At 42.4% G+C, this 24329-nt stretch overlaps 1 protein-coding gene across 5 annotated transcripts in view; it reads right to left on the bottom strand.

Moving 5' to 3' along the window:
* Positions 1 to 2456: 2456 nt before the first annotated feature.
* Ctcf (CCCTC-binding factor) overlaps positions 2457 to 24329 on the bottom strand; it is a 48770-nt gene continuing 26897 nt past the window's right edge. For 2 of the 5 annotated variants that reach the window (XM_021170025.2, XM_029480573.1), the window contains exons 3-12: positions 22357 to 23146; positions 21901 to 22071; positions 18489 to 18622; positions 14750 to 14870; positions 13521 to 13670; positions 10252 to 10412; positions 9312 to 9494; positions 8155 to 8290; positions 5272 to 5460; positions 2457 to 3948 (exon numbers count right to left, since the gene is read on the bottom strand). In XM_021170025.2, coding sequence (XP_021025684.1) covers positions 3764 to 3948; positions 5272 to 5460; positions 8155 to 8290; positions 9312 to 9494; positions 10252 to 10412; positions 13521 to 13670; positions 14750 to 14870; positions 18489 to 18622; positions 21901 to 22071; positions 22357 to 23137 — 2211 coding nt within the window. In that variant the 5' untranslated portion in view covers positions 23138 to 23146 and the 3' untranslated portion in view covers positions 2457 to 3763. The remainder of the gene's footprint in view (positions 3949 to 5271; positions 5461 to 8154; positions 8291 to 9311; positions 9495 to 10251; positions 10413 to 13520; positions 13671 to 14749; positions 14871 to 18488; positions 18623 to 21900; positions 22072 to 22356; positions 23147 to 24329) is intronic. The other 3 variants (XM_021170028.2, XM_021170026.2, XM_029480574.1) reach the window with 3 other exon arrangements.

Below are 24329 nucleotides of genomic sequence, written 5' to 3'. Positions count from 1 at the left end.
TGGGAAGGCTGGTGCTGGGAAGGCTGGTGCTGGGAAGGCTGGTGCTGGGAAGGCTGGTGCTGGGAAGGCTGGTGCTGGGAAGGCTGGTGCTGGGATTTGTGTTCTCAGGTTGTCTGCACTGAAGTTCAGGGAGGATTCACTGAGCCTAGAGCTGGGAGGAGGTACACTAGCCAGAAGCATGTTACCCTACAGATGGGGCTGATTCAGATCTTACTCCCACCACCCACCCCACAGACTTCATTAAATCCCACTTCTAACTGCCCTACCCACAGTTCAGCAAAAGAGAAAGACAAAATCTTGGAGAGCAGAAGCAACTATGTATTGTAATCTCTTCGGCTTCTTTCCCATCTCTACCTTTCCCAGACAGAGCATGACTTGGGAGCATCCTCTAGGCGGGACCCTCTCTACCAAGTCCCAGCCACTCTGGTTCATGTTAAGCCCAGGACTTTCTGACTATCCTGGACAACACAGAGAGACCCCGTCTCTTCAAAATAAAATGGCTAAACGGCAGGAGTATTTATCTACATGAAACCTGAGTTCAATTTCCTGCGCTGTGAAGCGACAGCCCCTTAACATGTTTGCCGACTTCCACCGAAACATAGAAGATGGAAAGTAGATATAAAGGAGAAACAACTTGGAGGAAGGCAGTGGCACTTAGGCAAGTATATGGTATGACGTATAAAGGCCGACAGGGACGGCCTCGCTGGAGCTGATACAAAAGAGCTGCAGAACCAGGAGGCCCCTATGCCTCTTAGCCCGAGACTGAAATTTAACTCTAAGGCCATCTGAAGTCACAAATGACTTATAGGGTGACAAAATTTACTCTCGTGCACGTTATTGTGAAGAATGTGGGTTTTGAAAGCAAAGTAAATGAGTTTTTCTTGACACCTAACCTCACTAGTCTTTTGGAAGCTTTTGGCACAAATTATTCTCAGAACTTAATTTTGTGTGTGTGTGTGTGTTTATCTGTGTATGGGTGCCCACAGAGCCTGGAAGGGCATCAGGTCACCTATAGGTAGTTGTGACCTGTCTGCAGTGGGTGCTGGGAACCAAGTTCCAGTCTTGTGCAGGAGCAGCAAGTGCTTATAAGCACTGAGCCATCTCTCCAGTCCCCTTTTTGTTGGCATAGTGTCTTGCCATCCCTGGCTGCCGGGTACTAAGTAGTCCATGCTGAGCTTAAACTTGTAGCGATCTTTCTGCTTCACTTCCTGAGTAGATAGAATGGTGGGAGCTACAGAGCCTTTGAACTCCTGCCTCCTCCTCCCCAGTGCTGGTATTGTAGAGGTGTGCTAGCATGCCCGGCTTCAGTGTTTCCTTTGAGATGTGTATCTTGTTTATCATGGCAACTCTGGGATGTCAAAAATAGAGAAAACCTACCCCACAGGGATTTTTTTCTGGTTAAAATGAGAGACTGCCAAAGGGCTATAGCAATGCCCAAGTAGACGCACCCTCGAGGCCAAGGCCAGATTTACACTGAATTAGCTCTATGCCTTAGGTTAGTGGCCTGTGGAGGAGTGACAAAACCAACCAACACCACTCTTTTACAGGTTTTCCAGGTGAAGGCAGAACTCCCAACAGAACAAATCAACTGTCTGCTGAGGAACACGGGATGAGGCCCCTGGTGCATCGGCAAGACTTAACTCGTGACAGGTGGGTTTTACTACAAGAGAACCTGAATAAAACCAATGAAGGCTCACTCAGGTGCAAACTGAACAGGGCAGCAGTGGATAGGGCTGAAGACAGGCCAGGGATAGAGTACATGTTACAGACTATAGACGCAGGCTCAGTAACTGATCTAACAGTGATGACTGACCTCTGATATTGAGGGGTTTAATGGACTCACATGAGAGGAAGCATGAGTCGTTCAAGAGCACCATTTTGTCTTTGTCTTCATTAGAACCTCACTTCCTATCTGAGCCTTTCCACCAAGACAGATGTACTCTTAGGCTTTAAGGTAATTTGAATACCCATGCTGACAATGCAGGTGAACCTAGCTGTTCTGTAAAAGGACTTTCTGTTACATATGCACACAGCTAAGGAACAAGAATTACTACCTGAGCTTGCTCTCAGGCCCTTTTACCTTTACCAATGCTCTTTCTCTCTCCAAGGTTGAACCAAGCTTCTCTCTACTCCCCTGGGCCTGGCTAAGAACAGAGACGGACCCTAAGCCTTCCTTAAGCAGATCTCAAGAGCACAGGCTCTCTCCCATCAGCATCTCTGGTGACGCTTGCTGTACAAAGGCAGCAAGACTTCAGGTCTATCACGGAAGCAGGGGCTACATAGCCACGCACTTCCCTACTCCCACACACTTGTGGGACACAACTTGAAGTGGGCTGCATTCCACAGCCCATCACCTGCTAGGACCATCTCTCTCCTGTCTGTTGCAGAAGACAGCTGTGCACAGGCCCCCACGGGACCTGGACAGATAGGAGTCCCAAAAGACGGAGTCTTCAGAATGCCTGTTAATCCGTTATGATTTATTAGCTGTACAGCAGTAGATCCTCCTCCCCAGCCTTCAACCCCATTACATATTTTATTACAGGTCTCATGTTGGCATCCTAAAATAATGAAAAATATCACACAGTACAGCTAAGTACAAAAATGCATCAACCTAGATTCTGATAGCTAACTGATGGCTCTCTTAAAAGCAATACACAGGAGAAAAAAAGTGTTTGAAATCAGTCAGACTGAGGCTCTTTAAAAAACACATATAATATGTGACAATTCATGTGCAAGAATCACTTTTTAAGTTGGTTTGTTTCACATTATTAATAATTTTTTTTTCCAGATGTGAAGTTTAAATTACTGACCTACTGAAATTTTTTGGCCCAGCTTGCCAGGGTTGCTGTGGCCACTCATAATCAACTCTTCTGGCTTTAACAGAGATTTAAAAAAAAAATGTAACATTCAGCTACAAACAGAGCAAAGAAAATGTTGATGAGAAAATCATAAATGAAATTTATTTGTTCAAGGTTCAAACGCTGGCTCCATGAGCTGGAAATCAGGATTTTTCACATGGGTGTCCATGACTGGCAGGCAACAGGCCCAGTGCCCTCTGCTACATGATTGTAATCTGAGTCAACATTTACATACCACTAAGTCTGTGTCTGTGGCGCCTTCATTTGCAAATAATTAAAACGCTGGGTTTTCTTACACTGTACTTCTTTTCAACCTCTTAATTAATGGAAAAGATTAAAATGTAAAAAAGGTTATTTACAAGCTTGACCATACCAGAAACTTTGCCAAGAAAGAGGCAAAGCTTTCAGGACAGAAACTGATCGTAGCATGCCATCCTACTGGTGTGCAACTGACTCTGAGCAAAGGGAGTCAGGAAAAGCAAAAGCAAAACCAGGTTAAAAGTCTAAGTCCTTCCCAAGTCTGCATTTACAATTAAAAATTCTCTTGGGAAGACCATAGAACTCTGGGAAACCCGTGGCCGTTCTGGAGTGGTTTACGATCAAGAGAGAGGGCTCAATGTCTCTGTTTCCATCTAAGAAAACTAGTTAGGCATCAACACTGTCCTCAACACTTCACAGTAAACCCTCAGAGACTTAGAACATTCCATGATTTGCTAACATCAAACAAGTTCTAGTTAAATCACATTTTTCTAACATCATCCTTGAAGTTTTCGTTCTCAGTATGTTTGGTAAAATGGTGTAAAATTATGCCGTTCCCAAAGCCAAAGAAAAAAAAAAGAGAAAAATTAAGATTTGGGCCGTTTAAACACAGCCCAATAGTCCTGGTGCCGAGCAAGGCCCCAGCATCACCGGTCCATCATGCTGAGGATCATCTCAGGCGTGAGGTCTCCGTTGGGGGCGTCTGTGGTGGCTGCCTGAGCCTCCTCTTCTTCCCCCTCCGCAGGCTCGGCATCTGGCTCCTTTTTGACTTCAACTATAATGTTCTCAATTGCACCTGTATTCTGATCTTCGACCTGAATGATGGCTGTTGCTGGCAAAGAAGGGCAGGAACAAAACAAAGGGTACATACATTAAAGCCCCCAGCGAGCACAGGCATTGTTTCAGATGCTGACAATGAATGGGATGCACCAACAAGAAAGCCTTAGCAGTGATGCCTAAGTCAACAGAAAACAAAACAGCCCCCTAAGCCGGGCGTGGTGGCGCACGCCTTTAATCCCAGCACTCGGGAGGCAGAGGCAGGCGGATTTCTGAGTTCAAGGCCAGCCTGGTCTACAAAGTGAGTGCCAGGACAGCCAGGGCTACACAGAGAAACCCTGTCTCGAAAAACAAACAAACAAACAAACAAACAAACAAACAAACAAACAAAAAAAAACAAAAAAAACAGCCCCCTGCGAACGTTAAGTGGCCATACATAAAATCCCAAAAGGCTAGAAACTGTCAAGATACCAAATACTGACATTTACCTCACAGGCCTCCACTTTAACATTTTTAGTTTTCCTTTATGTTCTGTATTTAGGATGTATAGTAATGCAAGGCAGGGAAAAAAAAATCCAGCCTTAGACTGCACATGACAAGGAGTATTTCGGAGTATATGATGTAGTTGACATTTGACCCTGTACTGCTCTGAAATAGTTGTGTAGGTGAAATGACTGGGTGGTTCTAGATGCAGGGTTATCCCCCTGTTCTGTGATGGACATTTGAACATGGCGCCCAGGGAGCATAACTATAGATCAAGCCCTGAATTTAAAGAGAAGAAAAGGCTGCTTTGAGGAGATCTAAGACCCACTACATCCAGGCAGTGCTGAAAGGGAATACTCCTGGGACAATCCTTTCACCTGAATGGTTTCCCCTTCCCTTCTTCTTTCCACGTAGCCCAGGCCAGCCTCAGCCTCCCAAGTGTTGGGATTATGGCTGGTACTAGCACTCCCGGCTTCAAGGGCCTGAATTTCTCCAGCAGAACAGTCTCAGTCTATTCATTGCTTCACCCCTTCATTCCCTGAAAGCCTGGCTCTTTTCTACTTATAACCATGTCAGCTCTGCCATGTGACTGTGACCTTGGTTGTTTTATAATCGCTCCCAAAATAACAGCACACCCATCTTGCAGGACATTAGTACCTTTCTCCTCTAGCCGTTTTCATTTGTAACAGGCTTTTAGAGACTGCCTCAGATGTTTCTCAGTAAAAAAACAAAAAACAAAAACAAAAAAACTTCCTTAAAAAACAAAAACAGGGTTTCCTGAGCATCTGTGCCTGTGTGATGACCTTCACTTGTTCTCAAAGCTCAGTCCCCATCTTCACAAACACAGTCTGCTTCCTCACATGAGATGCTCACTGAGCCAGGGCAGGCAACTTACGCTGGTTCTGTTTGGGCTGGTTGGTTCTTCCAGGAGGTCGCCCCCTTCTCTTCTTGGCAGGTGGTGGGGCCGGGGCCACAGGCTGAGGTGGAGGCGGAGGCTGGGGCTGAGGCTCTGGCTCAGGTTCAATTTCTACAGCAGGCTCCTCCTCCTCCTCATTGTCATCGAGATCCGGCTCAGCATTTTCTTCTCAAGAAATCAAAGCACAGGTGGTGGGTCAAGCAGAGTGAGTGGTAAAAGAGAAAGCAAGCAGAGAGTTAAATGTTCTGAAAACACTGTTTTATATTCCCTTAAGGAAAGGTCCTAGGCTGGGCATGGTGATGCACACCTTTGATCTCAGCAGTTGGGGGGCAGAGGCAGGCAGATCACTGTGTGTTCAAGGTTAGCCTGGCCTCTACATACCGAGTTACAGGACAGCCATGGCTAAGAAGAGAGAGCCTTATCAAAAAGAAAAATACCTACTTCCACATTTCATGTGAGCTGCTTAGTGTAAGAATACTGAGTACTCATATATAAGTATACTGAGTCTAAGAATAAGAATGCCACATGGTGATAGAATTAATGCTTTAATTCTAGCATTCAAGAGGCAGAGACAGGTGGATCTCAGAGCTTAAGGACTACTACAAAAAACAAAACCAACCAACAAACAAAAAAGCTGAGTTTCAAACTATACAGACAGCTTCGTCTTTTATCAGTTATGTAACAAACTACAAAATAGCCCTAAGGTAAATAATAACAAATATTTCTCTTATTATACAAAGGCAGAGCAGGAGACTGAGCTTAAGTTGAAGCATGAAGACAGAGATGCTCATCTCTGACTGGACAGAGGCAGGAACATATGGGCGTGTGCACACACCTACCTATATGAGAAGGAAATACAGAAACTTCGGATGCAATGTGAATCCTGTTTACCAGGGCAAGAGGCAAAGTTCTGGGACTGTTTTCTTTCTCTGATCCTCTTTGCCTCCAACTCCTAAATGTATAAGTGGATGCCATAACATCTACTTACCGCAGTGCTGGGGACTCAACTTAGAGCTTTGTGCATGCTGGGCAAGTACTACTGAGCTACATCCCACCTTTAAAATTATTAAACGTAAAGGGGGTAAGTGAAGGGAATACTAACAAAGACTCAGATAATAAAGTTTTGAAGCCTCGGACCTTACTTGCTGTGTTGACTTGACACACCTCTCCTCCACTTCCTCAGGGAGTGTCTGTAGCACCCACCCAATAGTGCTTTGAGGCTCAAGAAACAGACAATTGCATATGGTAGTGTGTGTACACACACACACACACAAAATTCAGTTCATGAAAGGCTGAGGTAAGAGAGTGGGGAATTTAAAGCCACCCTGGGTTATACTCTATATAAATACAGCCTTTATATCGTTCACTACAATATAAAAAGTCCCTTTTATTAGGTTTCATTATTTCAGTTAAGAGGATATATCCAGAGCTCGGGAGATAGCTCGGCTAGTAAAGTGCTTGTCATGAAAACCTGAGGACTTGAGAATTTGATCATCATCACCCGTATTTTCTTTAAAGGCCTTGGAGCTGAAAGGATTGCTCAGTGGTTAAGGGCACTTCCTGCTCTTGAGTTCAGTTCCTAGCATTCACAATAGGTGGATTTAATGATTTGGGCCTCCACTGAAGTCTGAATTCATGCCACACACCTATATAAATATAAATGTGTATTAAATATAAATGTTTATTTCCCCACATACACATATTATTAAAAGGTTAAATACTAATAAAGAGAGCCTGGAGTGATATGTGCCAAATAATCCTAGTATTTGGGAAATATCCCAGGAGTACCCCAGGGGTGTGACCTCTGGTCTACGCACGCACGAGCACACACACACACAGCACTGTCCTTATTTACAGGAAAGGTGAGCAGCTCAAACTGCTGTGGGTGGGATTCAAGCCTCTGACATTCATCTGAGGCAGCTTTGTTGTCAACACTTACAGGCAGCCAGAAAGTACTTAGTACCCCTTGCCCAGTACTATGTGTGGCACATAGGGTACACTGTCTGCTTCCCTCCAAGCTGCATGGTTATTAACACTCATTCACTGAATGTTTAAAGTTAGAGCCATGGGTGAAGGCCTCATCTGAAGATAAAAAGGTCCTGAGAGATAGAACACACTGTAGGTGGCAGTGTATCAGAAACAAGATGCTTCCTTGTGGAGCTCACTAAGTCTCCACTGCCCTATGCCTAGAAAATTAAACAGATACAGCCAGAAATGGGGGGAAATGCAGAGAAAGGCTAACAAGGTCAAAAGGCTTTTGGCTTTGAGAAAGTTTGGAATAATTCTGTGGTCAACCTGTGCAGATAGCTAACAGAAATTATAGTGTAAATAAGGCTATATGGCCTTCGCTAGAATAGGATAGAGTCCAGCTTGCCTCCAGTGTTCTAGTGTTACGTTATCTGTAAGACCTACGAGTGAAACCAGCGGTGAAGTCAGAAGAAAGAACAGTACAGATCTAGTAGAGGCTGTCAGTAGTTTCTTCAGAGAGAGAACATGAACATAATGAAGAGCATGGTAGGTAGCAGGAAAAGAGAAGACACTGCAGAGTCTATAGCAGCAGGGAGCACTGCAGCAAACTACAGAGCTATGCAACCTCATGCTTATGTCATCACTTCTAACTTGGGGGGGGGGGTCATCTGACATTTCAGATGCCAAGGCTAGCCTTGCACTTGCTGTGGAGAGGCTGGCATGGGAACTCTGCTTTGATCTTCCTGCTTCCCCCTCTGTGAGTAGCACCTGGCTTTAGAAAGATTCCAAGCATAAAGGAGAGGAGCCTTCTTGCCTCTACTACCTTACACAGATTTACTGAAAACTGGGCCTCTGATGTGTCACCTCTAACCAAATCAACAATGACCCACTTACCACTATCAGAGGAGTCTTCTTTTTTAGATCGCATCTTTCTTTTTCTTCCTCGTTTGCTCTTCTTTGTCTCCCCTCCATTTTCCCCCTCTACGCCATCTGGACCAGCACAGTTATCTGCATGTCTTGCCATTGTGTTCTGACAAAAGGAACAAACCTTGTTTCACACTACTAAAAGAACAAAGTTCAGACTCAAAGTTCTCTTTAACTGAACAAAAACAAACTTTAAGGAATCCATAAAGTCTCAAAATTCTGCTAACTGTACTCAACATGTTCTTCCCATCCCATTCAGGAAAGATGCACAGCATCCGTAGTCGTCAGGGATGGGGAGGAGACAGAGAGAGGAAAGGAGTGAGGAAGCACCAGTAAGAAGGCTGGGCCCCGAGCACATGGGTGTATGGGGACTGAGAAGGGGTTTGAGCTCAGTGCCTGCAGTCACACAGAAACTTGGGGGAGTTTCAGAATAGCTGGCCAGTGTTGACTTGGCTAACCAACAGAGAGAGCCGAGTCAGACTAATTAGGGATAGGATGAAATACAGATTTCAATCCACCCAAGGAAATGCCTTTTTACTCTCAGCCTACTCAAGTAATCTTATTTCTAAATATTTGTCAGTTTCAACTCTCATAAAGAGCAATTTTAATGGGTATTATATTTATTTATTTATTTTTATTTAATTAGGTATTTTCTTCATTTACGTTTCAAATGCTATCCCAAAAGTCCCCCTTACCCTCCCCCCACCCTGCTCCCCTACCCACCCACTCCCACTTCTTGGCCCTGGCATTCCCCTGTACTGAGGCATATAAAGTTTGCAAGACCAAGGGGCCTCTCAGTGATGGCTGACTAGGCCATCTTCTGATTCATACGCAGCTAGAGACACGAGCTCCGGGGGTACTGGTTAGTTCATATTGTTGTTCCACCTATAGGGTTGCAGACCCCTTTAGCTCCTTGGGTACTTTCTCTAGCTCCTCCATTGGGGGACCTGTGTTCCATCCAATAGATGACTGTGAGCATCCACTTCTGTGTTTGCTAGGCCCCCAGGAATAACTTTTCAAATGGCAAAAGTATCCCTACATTTATTACTCCAGTGGCAAAAACTCCATTCTGTAACTGCAGATCAAGTGTATGCTATTAAGAACCATAACAGGAGCCTGACCCTTACCCGGCGGGTGAATGTTTTCCCACACTTGGAACAGACAAAGGCAGCAGGGACAAAGTTGGGATCATGATAGCGCTTGAAATGCATGTCGAGGAGCTGTTTCTGGCGGAAGGTCTTGTCGCAGTGGCTGCAGGCATAAGGCTTCTCCCCCGTGTGAGTGCGCTTGTGCATGATCATGTGCCGCTCCTGAAACAGAACTGTTTGTCAGAAAGGCCTCCGAGAGTCACAGGGCTGTCACCCTCAAGGGTTAACAATGTTTGCCATGATGGTAACAGTCTATTCATAGGGAAGCAAAAGTGTGTCCCTAAAACCCCAGCACAGAGAAAGCTGCTCACTCCAGTTTAAGAATCATTTTGGGGCCAGATTCTTCTCTCAAGTCTTGGACTGAATGCCCTTGGGATTTTTTGGTTTGCTTTTATTCCAGGCATAGTCTCACGTAGCCAAGGCTGGACTCTAATTCACTATATAGTCAAGAATGACTGCAGGGCGGTGGTGGTGCACACCTTTAATCCCACCACAGAGGCAGGCAGATTTCTGAGTTCGAGGCCAGCCTGGTCTATACAGAGAAACCCTGTCTCGAAACAAAACAAAACAAACAAACAAAAACAAAAACCAAAAAAAGATATCAATTGTGACCAATGTATATGTATATGGAGACCCAGAATCAAATGATAAAGAGTAGCATCTATGATTCCTTATACTTGTCTGAAAAATATTCTTCTTAGAAAGAGTTACTAGGTTGGGTGTGGTGGCACACACTTTTTATCCCAGCACTCAGGAAGCAATAGTCAGATGGATCTCTAAATTTAAGGCCACCCTAATGTACAAAGAGATTACACAAAGAAACCATATCTCAATTTAAAAAAAAAAAAGAACCATTCTAGTCACATGATACTTGACATGGAGAGAGCATCAATGGCTTTTTAACTAACACAGCACCTACCTGTCTACAAGCATAGTCACACTGGTCACACTTGAAGCGCTTCTCATTTTTGTGTGATTTTTGATGCTGGATGAGAGCATATCGTTCATGAAACACAGCATCACAGTAGCGACATTTTTTGCCCTGTTCAATATAGGAATGCTGCTTTCGCAAGTGGACACCTGCAAACAAAATATAAAGCCAAGCTGAACTTGGAAAAATCACAAGTTAAATATTTCAACAAGTTAGTACTATATTTAAGAACATGGGTTTCTTAAGAACATGAGATCAGAAGTAAAACCTTTGGTTAGTAGGTGAGAGCCTGAGTCAGTCCCTAGTGCTGTGTTGGCCCCACCCTTCTCCTTCTCTATCTCCATCCAACAGTAACAACAGATGGGGAGATAACAGGTCAAAGATGGAAGCCTGGGGACTGCACTGGACCCGGAAGCAATCGGAAGTGCTGAGAAATCCAGGAAGTGAGAGCAATGGAGGTCAGGGACTAAATGTGAGGAAAGGCGTGGGTGCTGGAGATAACACCCAATGACGACAAAGCCACTGACTGAGGTGAGGAGCAGTGGACAGGGATTAAGACCATCCTGTGTCTGTCCTGGCAGGGAAGGGTAGGTCATTCCAGACCTATAGTCTGAATCCCAAACAATGACATTAAAATAGGGATGGGAACAGAAAAGGATAGTCTGGTACTAAAACAGGAGTGGAACCAGGGAGCTGATGAGGTCACTAAGACAAAAGGCTAAGAGTAAGCACTAGTATGGCCAGGCTTGTTTCACTGTTGAGTCAGGGTCTCTATGATTCAAATAGCTTACAATGTAGACCAGGCTGGCCTGGAACTCACAGATAACTGCCTAACCATCTCCTGAATGCTGGGATTAGAAGCCTTCACCACCACACCCAGCCTGGGTTAGGCTAAGAGTTAGGGCCACTGAGAAGAGGGACCAGTTTTAAAAAGGGGGGCAAGGGGAGGAACTACCAAAGAGAGAAACCCAAGAGCACTTTAATCATAGAGGCCAAGGGAAAAAAAGTGCTTTACAGAGAGTGCAGTGCACCGCTTGTTTGTTGGGGGAAGGCACTGTTAGGGAAGCACATAAAATGAGTAGTGTTTCAGCAAGGCCTTTTACTGGAGTGCCAGTAGATAGTGCAAATGAAAGGGACGATAAACACAGGGAAGGAAAGACTACAAGGGACAAAACTGATCATTATGGCTGGCTGGAAGTAAGGGAGTTAAACCTAGGGCTAGGGATGTAACTCAGTGAGAAATAGCTTACCTATCACACAACATGACCCAGATTTAATTTCCAGCAATATGGGATGGTATGGAGTGTGTATGAGTGTTGTGGGATACATTTGGAAAAACTCAGTTATTTTAAAAATGTTTTTGTGGTACTAAAGATCGAATGCAGGGCCCTACACATACTAGGTAAGCACTTGACCACTCAGCTTTGTCACCAGCTTTCTTCTATACCATGAGGCCTTATTCAAAATAGTTCTTTTGTGGATAGGAGAGAAAGGAGTACACCAACTTGAAAAGAAAGATCCAGGAGTATGAGTGTGAAGATAAACAAAGTAATAATGAAAACATGTCAGGAAAACCAAAAAGTGGGGCTGAGGGTGAAGGGACAAGGAACAGAGAAGGAAAGTCACACCAACTCCTAAAGATGGACAGGAAAGATGAAGGTAAATGTAACTACAAGGATATTATAGTTGGTTTTGTAACAGGAAATTTCTCCCTGCTGTCTTTCTATCCTAAGAAGAAAAAACAGGAAGGTTAGTAGTTAAAGAAAGGGAAAGACGTGTCTAACTCTACTGCATCATGGCACCTCTAGAGAGCAGAGCCAAAGGATCTGTGCCACAAATGAATTAATATACTAAGGAACAAAAGGAGCAGCCCTGAAAGAGCAAGTCGGAGGACTGCTCCGGAGGAGCAGCCCATGTTGGGATTATAAACATATGATGCGAAAAGCCAGTGTCTCTCCCCTAAGAGAAACTAAAACCCAAAAAGACAAGAGGACCAATTCTGTTGACCAGGCTCAATCCCAGCATGGGAGGCTGGGGGAAGAGACAGACAGTACACACACTTCACACACTCATCTCTGGGCTCAGAGGCTGCAGAAGGACATCGGTGTCCCGCTATATTACTCTTCATGTTACTTCTGAGACGGCCTGGGTTCAATTCCCAGTACAGTCAACAAAACAACAACCCCTAAAGATCAAAATAAGACAAAAAACAAAACAAAACAAAACAAACAACAACTCCAGGGAACTCTGGCTTCTGCCCAGCTTTGCCACTCATAAATTATATTGAACATCTGGTACATCTTTCTGAGCATTAAACTCACCGCTGTGCTTTTAAAACTAGATACACCTTGCTTACTTCATACTGTAAAGATCAACTGTAAACAGAAAAATCTAAACCACAAAAATGTAAGTGAATGTAAAGAGTATTTCTAAGAATATAACTTAGTGGTACAGTTCTTGGCTGCTAGCAGATGAGCGGCTCTGGCTTTGACAGTCAACACAAAAGTTCAGGAAGCAGTGACTTTTGGGTTGAGAGCGCAGACTGAGTAGTATTTATGATTTTTTCATGTAGTAAATAAAGCAGAGCCTTCTAATTTGGCTAAAGCTAGGCTTAAACTCCCCAGAATCAAAGGATTCTCCTGCTTAAGACTTCTGAGAAACTGGGACCACAGGTGTTTGTCAATAAGTAATTAATCTCTTTATCTTCTGTCTAAGACAGTCTCACATAACCCAGTCTGGCCTTGATGATGCTTCTGCTTCAACTTTCCAAATGCTGGCACTTACTATTCCTAACTTCTGTTTCTCTTTAGTAAGAAAGATGAAGAGAGAACACTAGATGATCTAATGTGCAAGTATGTGTTACATTAAAATTTCTATAGATGAGTTCTCCCTCTATGTAACTCTGGCTTAAAAATACATAGGAACAGTTACCACCAAACGAATTACTCACCGAATGCACAAATACTCTTGAAGAACGTGAAGGAAACTGGTCTTAATTGAAACCTTTTACGCCCGTATTCAGAGAATGGAAGCTACTATGACAGGTACACTGCTTCCCGTGACCTTATGTATAATCTATATTCTAGATGCATTTAACTTGTGGTTTCACTCCAATGAAGAGAAAGCAGCCAGGGGAGGAGGAGTTAAGCAATGGCATTTACTAAGGTAAGCCATTCATCAACATACACAAAAGTTTGAGTTTAAGGTCAAGTTTTTATCTTATTTTCATGAATTCTTTGTTTCTTACTGCTACTTACCCAAATCACTTTTTCGGGCTATGACAGTGTCACAATGGGGACAATGAAATTTGGCCACATTTTCTGTGTGCTTCTGTAAAATGTGCATCTTCATGGTACCACTCTGGGTAAACCGAGCGTGACAAATATAACATTCATAAGGTTTTTCCCCTTAAAAGGAAATACAGAACGAACAAATTAAATGAATGAATACTATAGCTTTAGCTTCGTAGGTGAATAGAGGAGTGGTAGACAAATATAAAACCTAAGGCCTTGCTTGAGAAGATAAAGCTTGGTGTAATTAATTGTTCAACTCATACCTATCTTCAGAATTAGCAAACAAATCCTAGACCTTCGCTCAGCTTGGCTTTCTACACTCTTCTATTTTAGGACAGGATTTCTTATGGCAAAGCTTACTTTGGGCAGGGGGGACTAGAACTAAATTGTTCTTTCTGTGTAGCCAACTCAAAAATCCGCCTGCCTCTGCTTCCCAAGTGTTGGGATTAAAGGGGTGTGCCACCATGCTCGGCTTCTCTTTTATTTTTTGAAGCAGGTCTTGTCTTGTTGCCTAGGATGGCTTGGCACCAGAGATACTCTTACTAAGCGCTACGACACTTAGCACAAGCTTGTCTTTTTATAAAATGACAGTACTTAGAAACCAGAGAAAATTGGATAATCTATCCAGACTTATAATTTTATTTTTTGAAACACAAAACAAGGAGTCACTATGCAGCCCTGGCTAGTCTGGAATTTGCCGTGTAGACCAAGCTGGCCTCAAATTCCAAATAGCTGCTCGCCTTTGCTGGGATTAGAAGTGTGTACCACCACATCCAGCTTCTACCCGGATTTTTAAAGATAAACATGAGATTTTAATTTCATTTGATGTCTCCCTTAAAAGGACCATTTTCACATTATAAGACTCAAATAAAATCGCCTTTGAGTGTATTTTCAAACCATCAATTCAGAGGATATGCCAGAGCTTTTCTTTTTTTTTTTTTTGTTTTTCGAGACAGGGTTTCTCTGTGTAGTCGTGGCTGTCCTGGAACTCACTCTGTAGCCCAGGCTGGCCTCGAACTCAGAAATCCACCTGCCTCTGCCTCCCAGAGTGCTGGGATTAAAGGCGTGCGCCACCACGCCCGGCCAGAGCTTTTCTTAATGGTCTTCCATTCAGGTAAGCCCTGGGTGCACATGGCAGTTTACAGGATTCACTGAGGAGCAGCTCATTAGTACCAGGAGGGGAGAAGTCCTACCTGAATGGGTTCTCATATGCCTTTTCAGCTTGTATGTGTCCCTGCTGGCATAACTGCACAAACTGCACTGGAACGGGCGCTCTCCAGTATGAGAGCGAATGTGTCGTTTTAATTTGCTGACCTGAAACATGAAAGCAACCGAACGAACCTCTTATACTTCTGTTAACATGGACTATAATATGAACTCTATGGCTTAGGTACAAAACCTTAATTTGGAGGCACTAAAGTTAAAGTCCCTTTGCTTCCTCTCAGCAATATTACAATCCAAGTAGACGGGGTAAACTGACAGGACACACATTTGGCAAAACAGGCACACTAATAATTGAGTTGAGTTGGGTGGTAAGGCACATGATAGTATACTAATCTTTACCACTTAGTGTGTCTGGTGATGGTGGTCCTAAAGATTGAACCCAGGGACTTGTATTAGGCAAGAGCTCTCTACCACTGAGCCACACCTCCAGCCCTTTTATTCTATTTGAAAATCCACAATACTTTAGTAAACAACTCATGCCATATATATACATATATTTCCTACAAAATTCAACTCCAAGGTCATGTTTTAATTCCCCTACATGCTGTCCTCTCATTTGTATTTCCTAGACAGGCTGAGATTTATGAGTCTGGTCTCTCTTCCTTGCCACTCACTGTGCTTTCCATCTCTTAGTAAGTACCCTATCCCAAACTATGAGTTTCAAACATGACTCTAAAAAGTACTTTGGATATTCATAATATCTCTCTGAAATTTTTGGAAAAAGCCTTCTGATTTTAAGAGAAACCCCTCCCATACCCATGAGAATTCTATATTAACTGTTCTCATTTGTTCAGTGGTCAAGTACCTATCCCTGCAGTTTCCTCAATGCCTGCTCCTTTTGCCATGTTCAGGATATGCCATATGCAGGCTAAGAGTGCTCTTCCACTCACAGTAGTAGTACCTTGTCCCCATACCTGCCTGATTTACCGGAGTCTCACAAGTCAACAGAACACATCTCTCTATATACTTTCAAATTTTTCTTTAACTTTTCATTCACATTTAGTCTGTTGCTAAAACTTTGGAATCAACTTGTAATCTTCACTAATTTATGCCCTTTGCAAAAATGTGTAACCTTTTCTGTCTAAAGATACAACAAAGAGCAGAGCATGATGGAGCACACCTTTAATCCCAGCACTTGGGAGGTGAAGGCAGGTGGATCTCTGAGTTTGAGAGCAGTCTAGTCTACAGAGCGAGTTCTAGGACAACCAAGGGATACACCGAGAAACTCTGTCTCAAAATCAAAAATTACAAAAATGGATTTTACTGTTATTTCAATCATGTCACTACTAGATTTGGAACCACCTCAAAGTTTCATAGTTCCTATTATTCTTAGTATAGGTGGTCTAACTCCAATTGAAAGAGGTTTAAAATTATTACTATTTAAATAATTAAATATTATTACTATTTTTCTCTTTAACAGTACTGGAGACTCAAGACAGGGCCTAGTATTCTACCACTGAGCTACATCCACACCCAGTGTCCCAAATTTAAAAATTTTAAGAATCAACACATCAGCAAGTAGCAAATTTGATACTGATCTTATGTGGTGGGTCTCACTGAAAACAGTTATACCATAAGTAACTGCATAAAATTACATCTCTGTGCACAAAATTATGCTTACACTTCAGTCCCTTTGCCAAGATATCAGTATTATTTATGCAAATATTCTAAAATCCAAAACAAGGTGGGGTTGGAGAGAGAGCTCAGATCAGTGGTTCGGACCGTCCAGTGTTCTTTCAAAGACCCACGGCAGGGTTACAGCAGCCCACAGCTAACCTCCTGCAACTCCGTCTCCAAGGGACCCAACTTCCCGTGGCCCCAGCACTCCTGGGAACCCAAACCACTCCACACATAACTTAAAATCCTAACTCACCAACCCCCAACAAATAACCACAAAAAACAAAACCTGGAAGAAATCTTCAAGCACCTTTGGTGTTAAGCATTACTGGTAAGAGATACACAACTTTTACACTAGTACGAGATGTTTGGAAACTGGAGACACAGCTCAGTGGTTGAGTTCATGCCTAAGGAAATGGGTTCAAACACTGGTTCGTGCAAAAAAAAAATGTTCATTGCTATATACTTGTTGTTGTTGAGGTAGGGTTTCTTTGTGTAGCCTTGGCTATCCTGGAACAAATACTGTAGACGTGGCTGAGCTCAAAGTCAGAGATCCACCTGCCTCTGCCTCCCAAGTGCTGGGATTAAAGGTGTGCGCCACCACTGCCCAGCCCATACTTTTTTATATTTGGTCTCCCTCCATTGAATTCGTCTAAGATCTTTTACTGCTGTATATTCTCTAAAATTAAAAAATAAAAATCTTTAAGAAATGATGTTTTAAGGCCTGGCAAAATGACTGAGTAAATCATTTGCTGATGATGGAGTTTCAATGTAAAAATCTACAGGGTGAAAGAAAAACTGCTATAGTCAAGGATCGGAAGGAAGCATCCCCACCCCCAACCCAAATAGAAAAATAGGAAAGAAAAAAACCAAACAGCTGGGTGTGGAGGAACAGGCCTCTAATCCCAACACTCAGGAGGCGGGGCAAGCAGAATTCTGTGAGCTCCAAGCCATCCTGGTATACATAAATAGTTAGACCTTGTCTCAAATAATTAAAAAATAGTAATTTTTGTCTACTTGTAATATACTTTCTTCCCTTAGCTGTAATTCTCAATACAACAATGAAACAGTAGCAATAAGATCCTAGATGATGATGTGATTTGAGACAAGGTTTCTAATGCTTAGGCTGGCTTAAAGCCTGCAGCACTCCACCTGCTTCAGCCTCCCCACTGCTGAGGTCATAGGCATGATGGATCACTTCAGTGAGTCAGACGTAATTAAGAGGGATTTGCTCTGGCTTTTCCCTAGTCTTGTTGGAACTTGACACAGTAATGAGAACTGAATTTTATTACCCCTCTTCCAGCTCCCTATAAAGTAATACACACACTGCTGAATTAGTTTTGTTTTGGATATACTTAACCACTTATTTTTCAATATATTTGATTTGGTTGCTTACTAATGTCATGTAACCTCCCCCTTTGTCCTTATCCAGTTTTGGCAATAGGGAAATTCAAATAATAAAGCCAATTATCTTTCCTACACCCCTCACTCCCCCTTTTTTCTAAGTGATGGGAATCAAACTCAGAGCCTCATGAACTCGGCTGCTTGGCAAGCACTGTACCACTCATCTATAGCTCCAACTCTAAACCTTCTAGTACTGCAATTAAGACAGGCTCTTAACTATATTAGAGTTGGTTTCAAACTCAGTATCTAGTCCAAGGTAATTTCAAACTAACAATTCTCAGCCTGTCCAATGCTACGATCAAAAGGGTATACACCAAACCTTCCGTTTTGAAATGACTTGGGTACAGTTATTTTTTCAAAGCATAGGAGAACTTTCTTGTACTAATATATGGAATTGGTATGTTTATTTATTTTTTTAAGATAGGGTCGGTCGGTCTCTCTCTCTCTCTCTCTCTCTCTCTCTCTCTCTCTCTCTCTCTCTCTCTCTCTCTCCCCTGGCTGTCCTGGTACTCACTATGAGACCAGGCTAGCCTTGAACTCTGAGACTCATCTGCTTCTGGTTCCTAAGTGCTGTGATTAAAGGCATGAACTAGCATGCTCAGCCTTAGAATAGGTATTCTTTAGAACAAACAAAAAAGCCCACCATGGTCTAAGAAAGCTCTCAGTAATAAAGAACTAGACACTCACTTCTACACTGGCATAATCACACATGGAACACTTAAATGGTTTCTCATGAGTGTGTTTATAACGACGATGCCGCACCAATTCTCCACTGGTCACAAAGGCCATATCGCAGTCTGGGCACTTGTGAGGACGAGTACCTAAAGGAAGTAGGGAATAACAGGAATTAATGGCACAATTCATGGAGCCCTGGATAAATTCTCGTCAATAGTTCTTAAGATGTGAGAACACATGCTAAACTTTAGTTTCTACTAATTATCTGATTCTAGTGCCTTTGAATAGAAAAATCCTTCTTATTTCTGTTTGGCAAATATACTGGTTACTAAGAATCCAACCATTAATAGAAATTCCAGTGTATTTTAGTCCTAAATATAACAACATTAAGTGGGCAGTGGTGTTGTATGCCTTTAACCTAGCACTTGGGTGACAGAGGCAGGGTTCGGGGATAGTCTGAGTTCAAGGCCATCCTGGTCTACATGCTAAGTTCTAGGACAGCCAGGGCTACATTGAAACCCTGTTTCTTTCTTTCTTTCTTTCTTTCTTTCTTTCTTTCTTTCTTTCTTTCTTTCTTTCTTTTTTTTTTTTTTTAAAGATTTATTTATTTATTATATGTAAGTACACTGTAGCTGTCTTCAGACACTCCAGNAGAGGGCGCCAGATCTCGTTACAGATGGTTGTGAGCCACCATGTGGTTGCTGGGATTTGAACTCTGGACCTTCGGAAGAACAGTCGGGTGCTCTTACCCACTGAGCCATCTCACCAGCCCCAAACCCTGTTTCTAAACACCTCCTCCCACCAAAAACAATTGTAATTTGGAAAATCACAATGTCAAGAATGAGAAAAGACACCTGCAGAAATTATTCTTCCTTCCTTTCAAAGGTAAGGTCTCAATACATAAATATATAACCCAGACTGACCTTAAACTCTTATTCCTAGTGCCCAGCCTCCTGAGTGCTTAGGTTTACAGGCATAAAAGACCATGAACAACTCTACAAAAATGACTTTCTAAAAAGATGAAGTATGAACAGGGAAGTGCTGATGGAAGAACTACAGTAAGAAAAAAATGGAAAGGAATGGTTATTCACTCGTTAAATTTGTTTCTTCAGTACCACTAAGTTAGGAGAGAATGGAGAAACTCTTTCTATGAAGCGTGTATATATAATCTGGTGGCACAGAAAAATAAAACAATTATCAAGGGAAGGAAAGCAGCACTAATTTCAGGAACAAGGTAATCAAAATAATAACCTCTGGTTTTTATCTAGTGTTATTTCGGGAAGAAAAGAGTTCTGTCTCGGGGAAAAAAGCTTGACAATTATTAAACTGGAGACTGTCGTGGAGCACCCATCAGGCTGTACTACAAGACCACCATGTCCTTCTGCTCAAGGTTCATGTTCAGCAAGTCTTTTTTTTCGTTTGCTATAACTTTATAGCCAAGAGTACCCACTAGAAGCTGGGCACTGTGGTGCATGCCTTTAATCCCAGCACTATAAGGCAACCTAGCCTACATAGTAAATTTTAGGACAGCCAGGGCTATGTAGAAGACCCTGTCTTAGTAAAACAAACAATCCAAAGAATGCCTCCTAGAATGTAATATAAGCACATTTAGAAAATGAAAAGCTTATTCTTCATCGGGAAGTGGCACTCAAGTATGTATGCATTTGACTTTTGCTGGCTTAACGAGGTGAGTAAGTTTTACCAAGTCAATTCTGGATAACCACAGAATGAACTTTTCAAAGCTTAAGTACAGTTTAAGACAGAGTACTCATGTCAATGTGTACACACACTGACTAATTCTACCACGGGGTAACACAATGTCTTCAAAGTACTAGATGCATTTGTGTGTGTGTGCACACTGTAAAGTGGCTAGATGGCTAAGAATATCCCAAAAGATAACACACTCTAAAGCAACAGACAATCAATTGTCTAATCTTTTGGCATGTAAAGCAAGACAGCTAATTTAATCTGACAACCAGCATATCAAATCAAATCAACAATCACCATTTTGTTTTGTTTTGTTTTTTGAGACAGGGTTTCTCTGTATAGCCCTGGCTATCCTGGAACTCAGAAATCTGCCTGCCTCTGCCTCCCAAGTGCTGGGATTTAAGGCGTGTGCCACCACCGCCTGGCAACAATCACCATTTTAAATGGTGAAGATAGAATATGAAGATAGAGGAAAAGCTACTCTGAAAGAAGTAGAAAATATGAGAAGAAACTATTCTTCATGAAAAACTGGATCAGAGGACTTATAACCAAGATCAAGGCAGAAAGATAAAAGAAAAGCTCAGAGAGAGAGTTATGTTAGGGTTTCTACAGCTATGATCAAAACAAAACAAAACACTATGACCAAATCAACTTGAAGAAGAGAGAGTTCATTTCAGCTCCATTCTCAGGTCACACTCCATTGCTGAGGAAGGCAGGGCGGGAACTATGCTTACTGGAGTGCTCCCTCTGGTTTGCTCAGCCTGCTTGCTTTTGGTTTTTTTTTTGTTTTGTTTTTTCGAGACAGGGTTTCTCTGTGTAGCCCTGGCTGTCCTGGCACTCACTTTGTAGACCAGGCTGGCCTCGAACTCAGAAATCCGCCTGCCTCTGCCTCCTGAGTGCTGGGATTAAAGGCGTGCGCCACCACGCCCGGCTCGCCTGCTTGCTTTTGTTTGTTTGTTTTTTGAGACAGGGTTTCTCTGGCTGTCCTGGAACTCAGAAATCTGCCTGCCTCTGCCTCCCAAGTGCTGGGATTTAAAGCATGTGGATATCACTGCCGGGCTTCAGCCTGCTTTCTTCTAAACCCTATGACTAAGCAGCCTAGGTGCGGTACCACCTACAATGGGCTGAATACTGCCATATGAATGATTCATTAAGAAAGAGTGCCACATGATAGGATGCAGGCCAATCTTAATGAAGGCATTTTCTCTTCTCAGATAACTCTATAGCTCTTGTCAAAGTTCACACACACACACACTTGCCAGCACAAGAGTCCAAGAGAGGTCGAGAATGTAGTCACTTCACTGGAATCTGGCCATATGTAACATGAATACTGAACACCATTATTAAAGAATATTTTGTATTTGAACAAATAAACGAACTCTGAGAATGGTACTATACTTTTCTATCCTTAAGTTGTGAACAACCTACCTTCTTTGAGATGAAGCAACAAGAAACAAAAAGAAAGCCGTAGTTCTAACATAGGTAGGATTTTACTTTTATTTCTATTGATTGACTTGGACATTTGGGTCTCGTTTCTTGTCACTGTTAAATCCTCAACAATGTAATGCTATAAAATCTTTATGAATTATGTTAGAGAAAAAATGAAGGTTACAAGAAGAAACAAAAATAATATTCCTCAACCTCTTACTGCAGTCACCGTGAGTGAGGACGGTGTTTTAACCTTTACCACGCCGTAGCCCACATCACTGTGCCGCACCTGTGTGTGTGTTCAGATGGTTCCTCAGGAGGGTCACTGTTCTGAATGCTCTGCCACACAGATGGCATTTGTGTGGCCTCTCATCAGTGTGGCTTTTCATGTGACGATCCAAATTTGAACGCCGGGGACATGTGTAACTGCAAAGCTCACACTGGAATGTTTTCTTTACACCTATATGCAAAACAAAACATAAGACTTGTTACAGTGCTTCAATGTTTAGATTAATCCCAAACTACAATTATATTCTCTAAGTAGAAATTAATTCACAGAATTAATACTTACTTCACTTGAGGACTTAAAAACATAAATAAAACCCTTCTTTTGGACTGATTAAAAGCCATGGCACTTACTAGATGTTTAAAAAAATTTTTTTTTGACAAAATAACTTGCATACAGGCTGTTGTATCCTTTTCCCCAAATGGTTGTACAAGTCCACTAGAGATAAACTCACTTTACCTTTTTTTTTAATTTTTGTTGGCTTCGGAGGCTTCATATTACCAACTACTTTCTCTGCATTAACCTCAGACAGCAGTCCTTCCTGCTGTTCTTCCTCAAAATCATACACAGACACATCCACGTCTTTGCCCTCTTCCGTGTAACGAAGTTTGCTCTTTTTGGTTTTCTTTGTTTTTTTGGCTGGTGGCTGATAGTCTGGGTCTTTTTGCCAGCTAGAGTCTTCCTGAGGAGGAAGCTCCCCCTGCTCTAGTGTCTCCACTTCTCCATTGGCCCCCACTTTCACCACCTGAAATCCTTCAGGCAAAGGTAAGGTGTGACATATCATCGGTTCACTTTCTGCAAGGCCCTCTTTAGACACTTCATTCTCATAAGCCCCCTGAAGTTCTTCTACTGAAGTAGTAGCAACAGGTACCGTCACAGGAACAGGGACTTGGACAAGCTGAAGCTCTCCTATGTTAATGGGCTGTTCCTCCATATTTACAACCTGCAAGGTTATGATCTGGGTATCGTCCACTGCAGCCTCTGTTTCCGGAGCCACTGTACCCTCCATGACTTCAGTCTTCATCTGGAGAAGGGTAGGATCCAGCTGTTCCATCATTACCATCTGTACACTGCTGTTGACATCCTGGACCACCTCACCCCCATCTGTCTGGTTCTGGGGCAGGTGGCAAGCATCTTCTTCCTGGCCCCCTTCCCGGCGTCTCTGGTAAGTCTTTCTTTCTTTTCCTTTAATGAAAGTTTCAGACTCCTCCACAATGGCTTCAACCGCCTCACCTTCCATCTCCCCTTCCTTTATTAAGGAGAACACAGATGTTATTTATGATGTGGTTTGCTCAAATCAAAGTACACATTTTAAACTAAAATCATTTGAGTGGCAGGTGGTAGTGGTGCACACACCTTTAATCCCAGCACTTAGAACACATAGGCAGGCAGATTTCTGAGTTTGAGGCCAGCCTGGCCTGCACAGAGAAACCCTATCTCTAAGAACCAAAAACCAAGCCAAACCCCTAAAACTCAACCTCCAGACCCCCCAAAAACCCACCTTAGTGAATGAATTAGGCATCCATCAATGGTTATTCAATAGATATCTTCCTCTTTGATGGAAGAAAAAAAAATTCACCACCTATATTATAAATCTTGCCAATCAAAACAAAAAAATCTGAAACTGATCAAGACTCTAGATTATACTCAAAATTAACAGAAAACTGGTGACAGTAGGTGTTAAAATATACTGCAGAAGTTCAGTCTAAGAGAAACACTACAATGTTAATTTTGGTTTCTTATGCAAATAAACTGCCAAAAGAAAAAACAAGGAAAAGTTGAAGCTACAACTGAGGGAACTTAGTTTCTTCAGACAGTTGGTAAGGTCTAAGGCTATTTTTTAGTTGTTATTACTGGGATGTTATTAAAGACATCAGGTGAATCACAGAAGGAGTAGGTCAGTCTTCTACCACAAAGAACTACCAGAGCTAAGTACTGTGGGGCATGACTAGAAAGCTAGCATGTGTACAGCTGAGACTGGAGGATGAAATTTGAGAGTAGCTTGGCCACACAATGACACCCAGTCATAAACAACAAAGAGACACTAGATGTTAGAAACTTTAATTCTGGATATTTAATTATATTAGAAATTACCAGTAAAGCTAGTTTAAAGCTTACTCATTTGGAGTACAATGAAGAATAAAAATTTTCAGTCAGAAGAACTGATAGCTATTGTACACTGTGCAGACAATAGTTAGCACTCTACATAGTTGCCTTTTCTTACTACAAATGAGACAATATATGTTAAAGTTAATGATTCCTCAACATATACACATTTCAAAATATTAAACACAAATACATTTACTTTTTTCTTCCAATTAAAAATTAGCTTATTGACTCTAGCTGCATATGTATCAAAAGATGGCCTAGTCGGCCATCACTGGAAAGAGAGGCCCATTGGACTTGCAAACTTTATATGCCCCAGTACAGGG

This window comes from Mus caroli, chromosome 8, assembly GCF_900094665.2.
Source record: "Mus caroli chromosome 8, CAROLI_EIJ_v1.1, whole genome shotgun sequence".
Classification (NCBI taxonomy): domain Eukaryota; kingdom Metazoa; phylum Chordata; class Mammalia; order Rodentia; family Muridae; genus Mus; species Mus caroli.
Note: the sequence above shows the minus strand (reverse complement) of the source record. Positions and strands in the feature narration are given on the sequence as shown.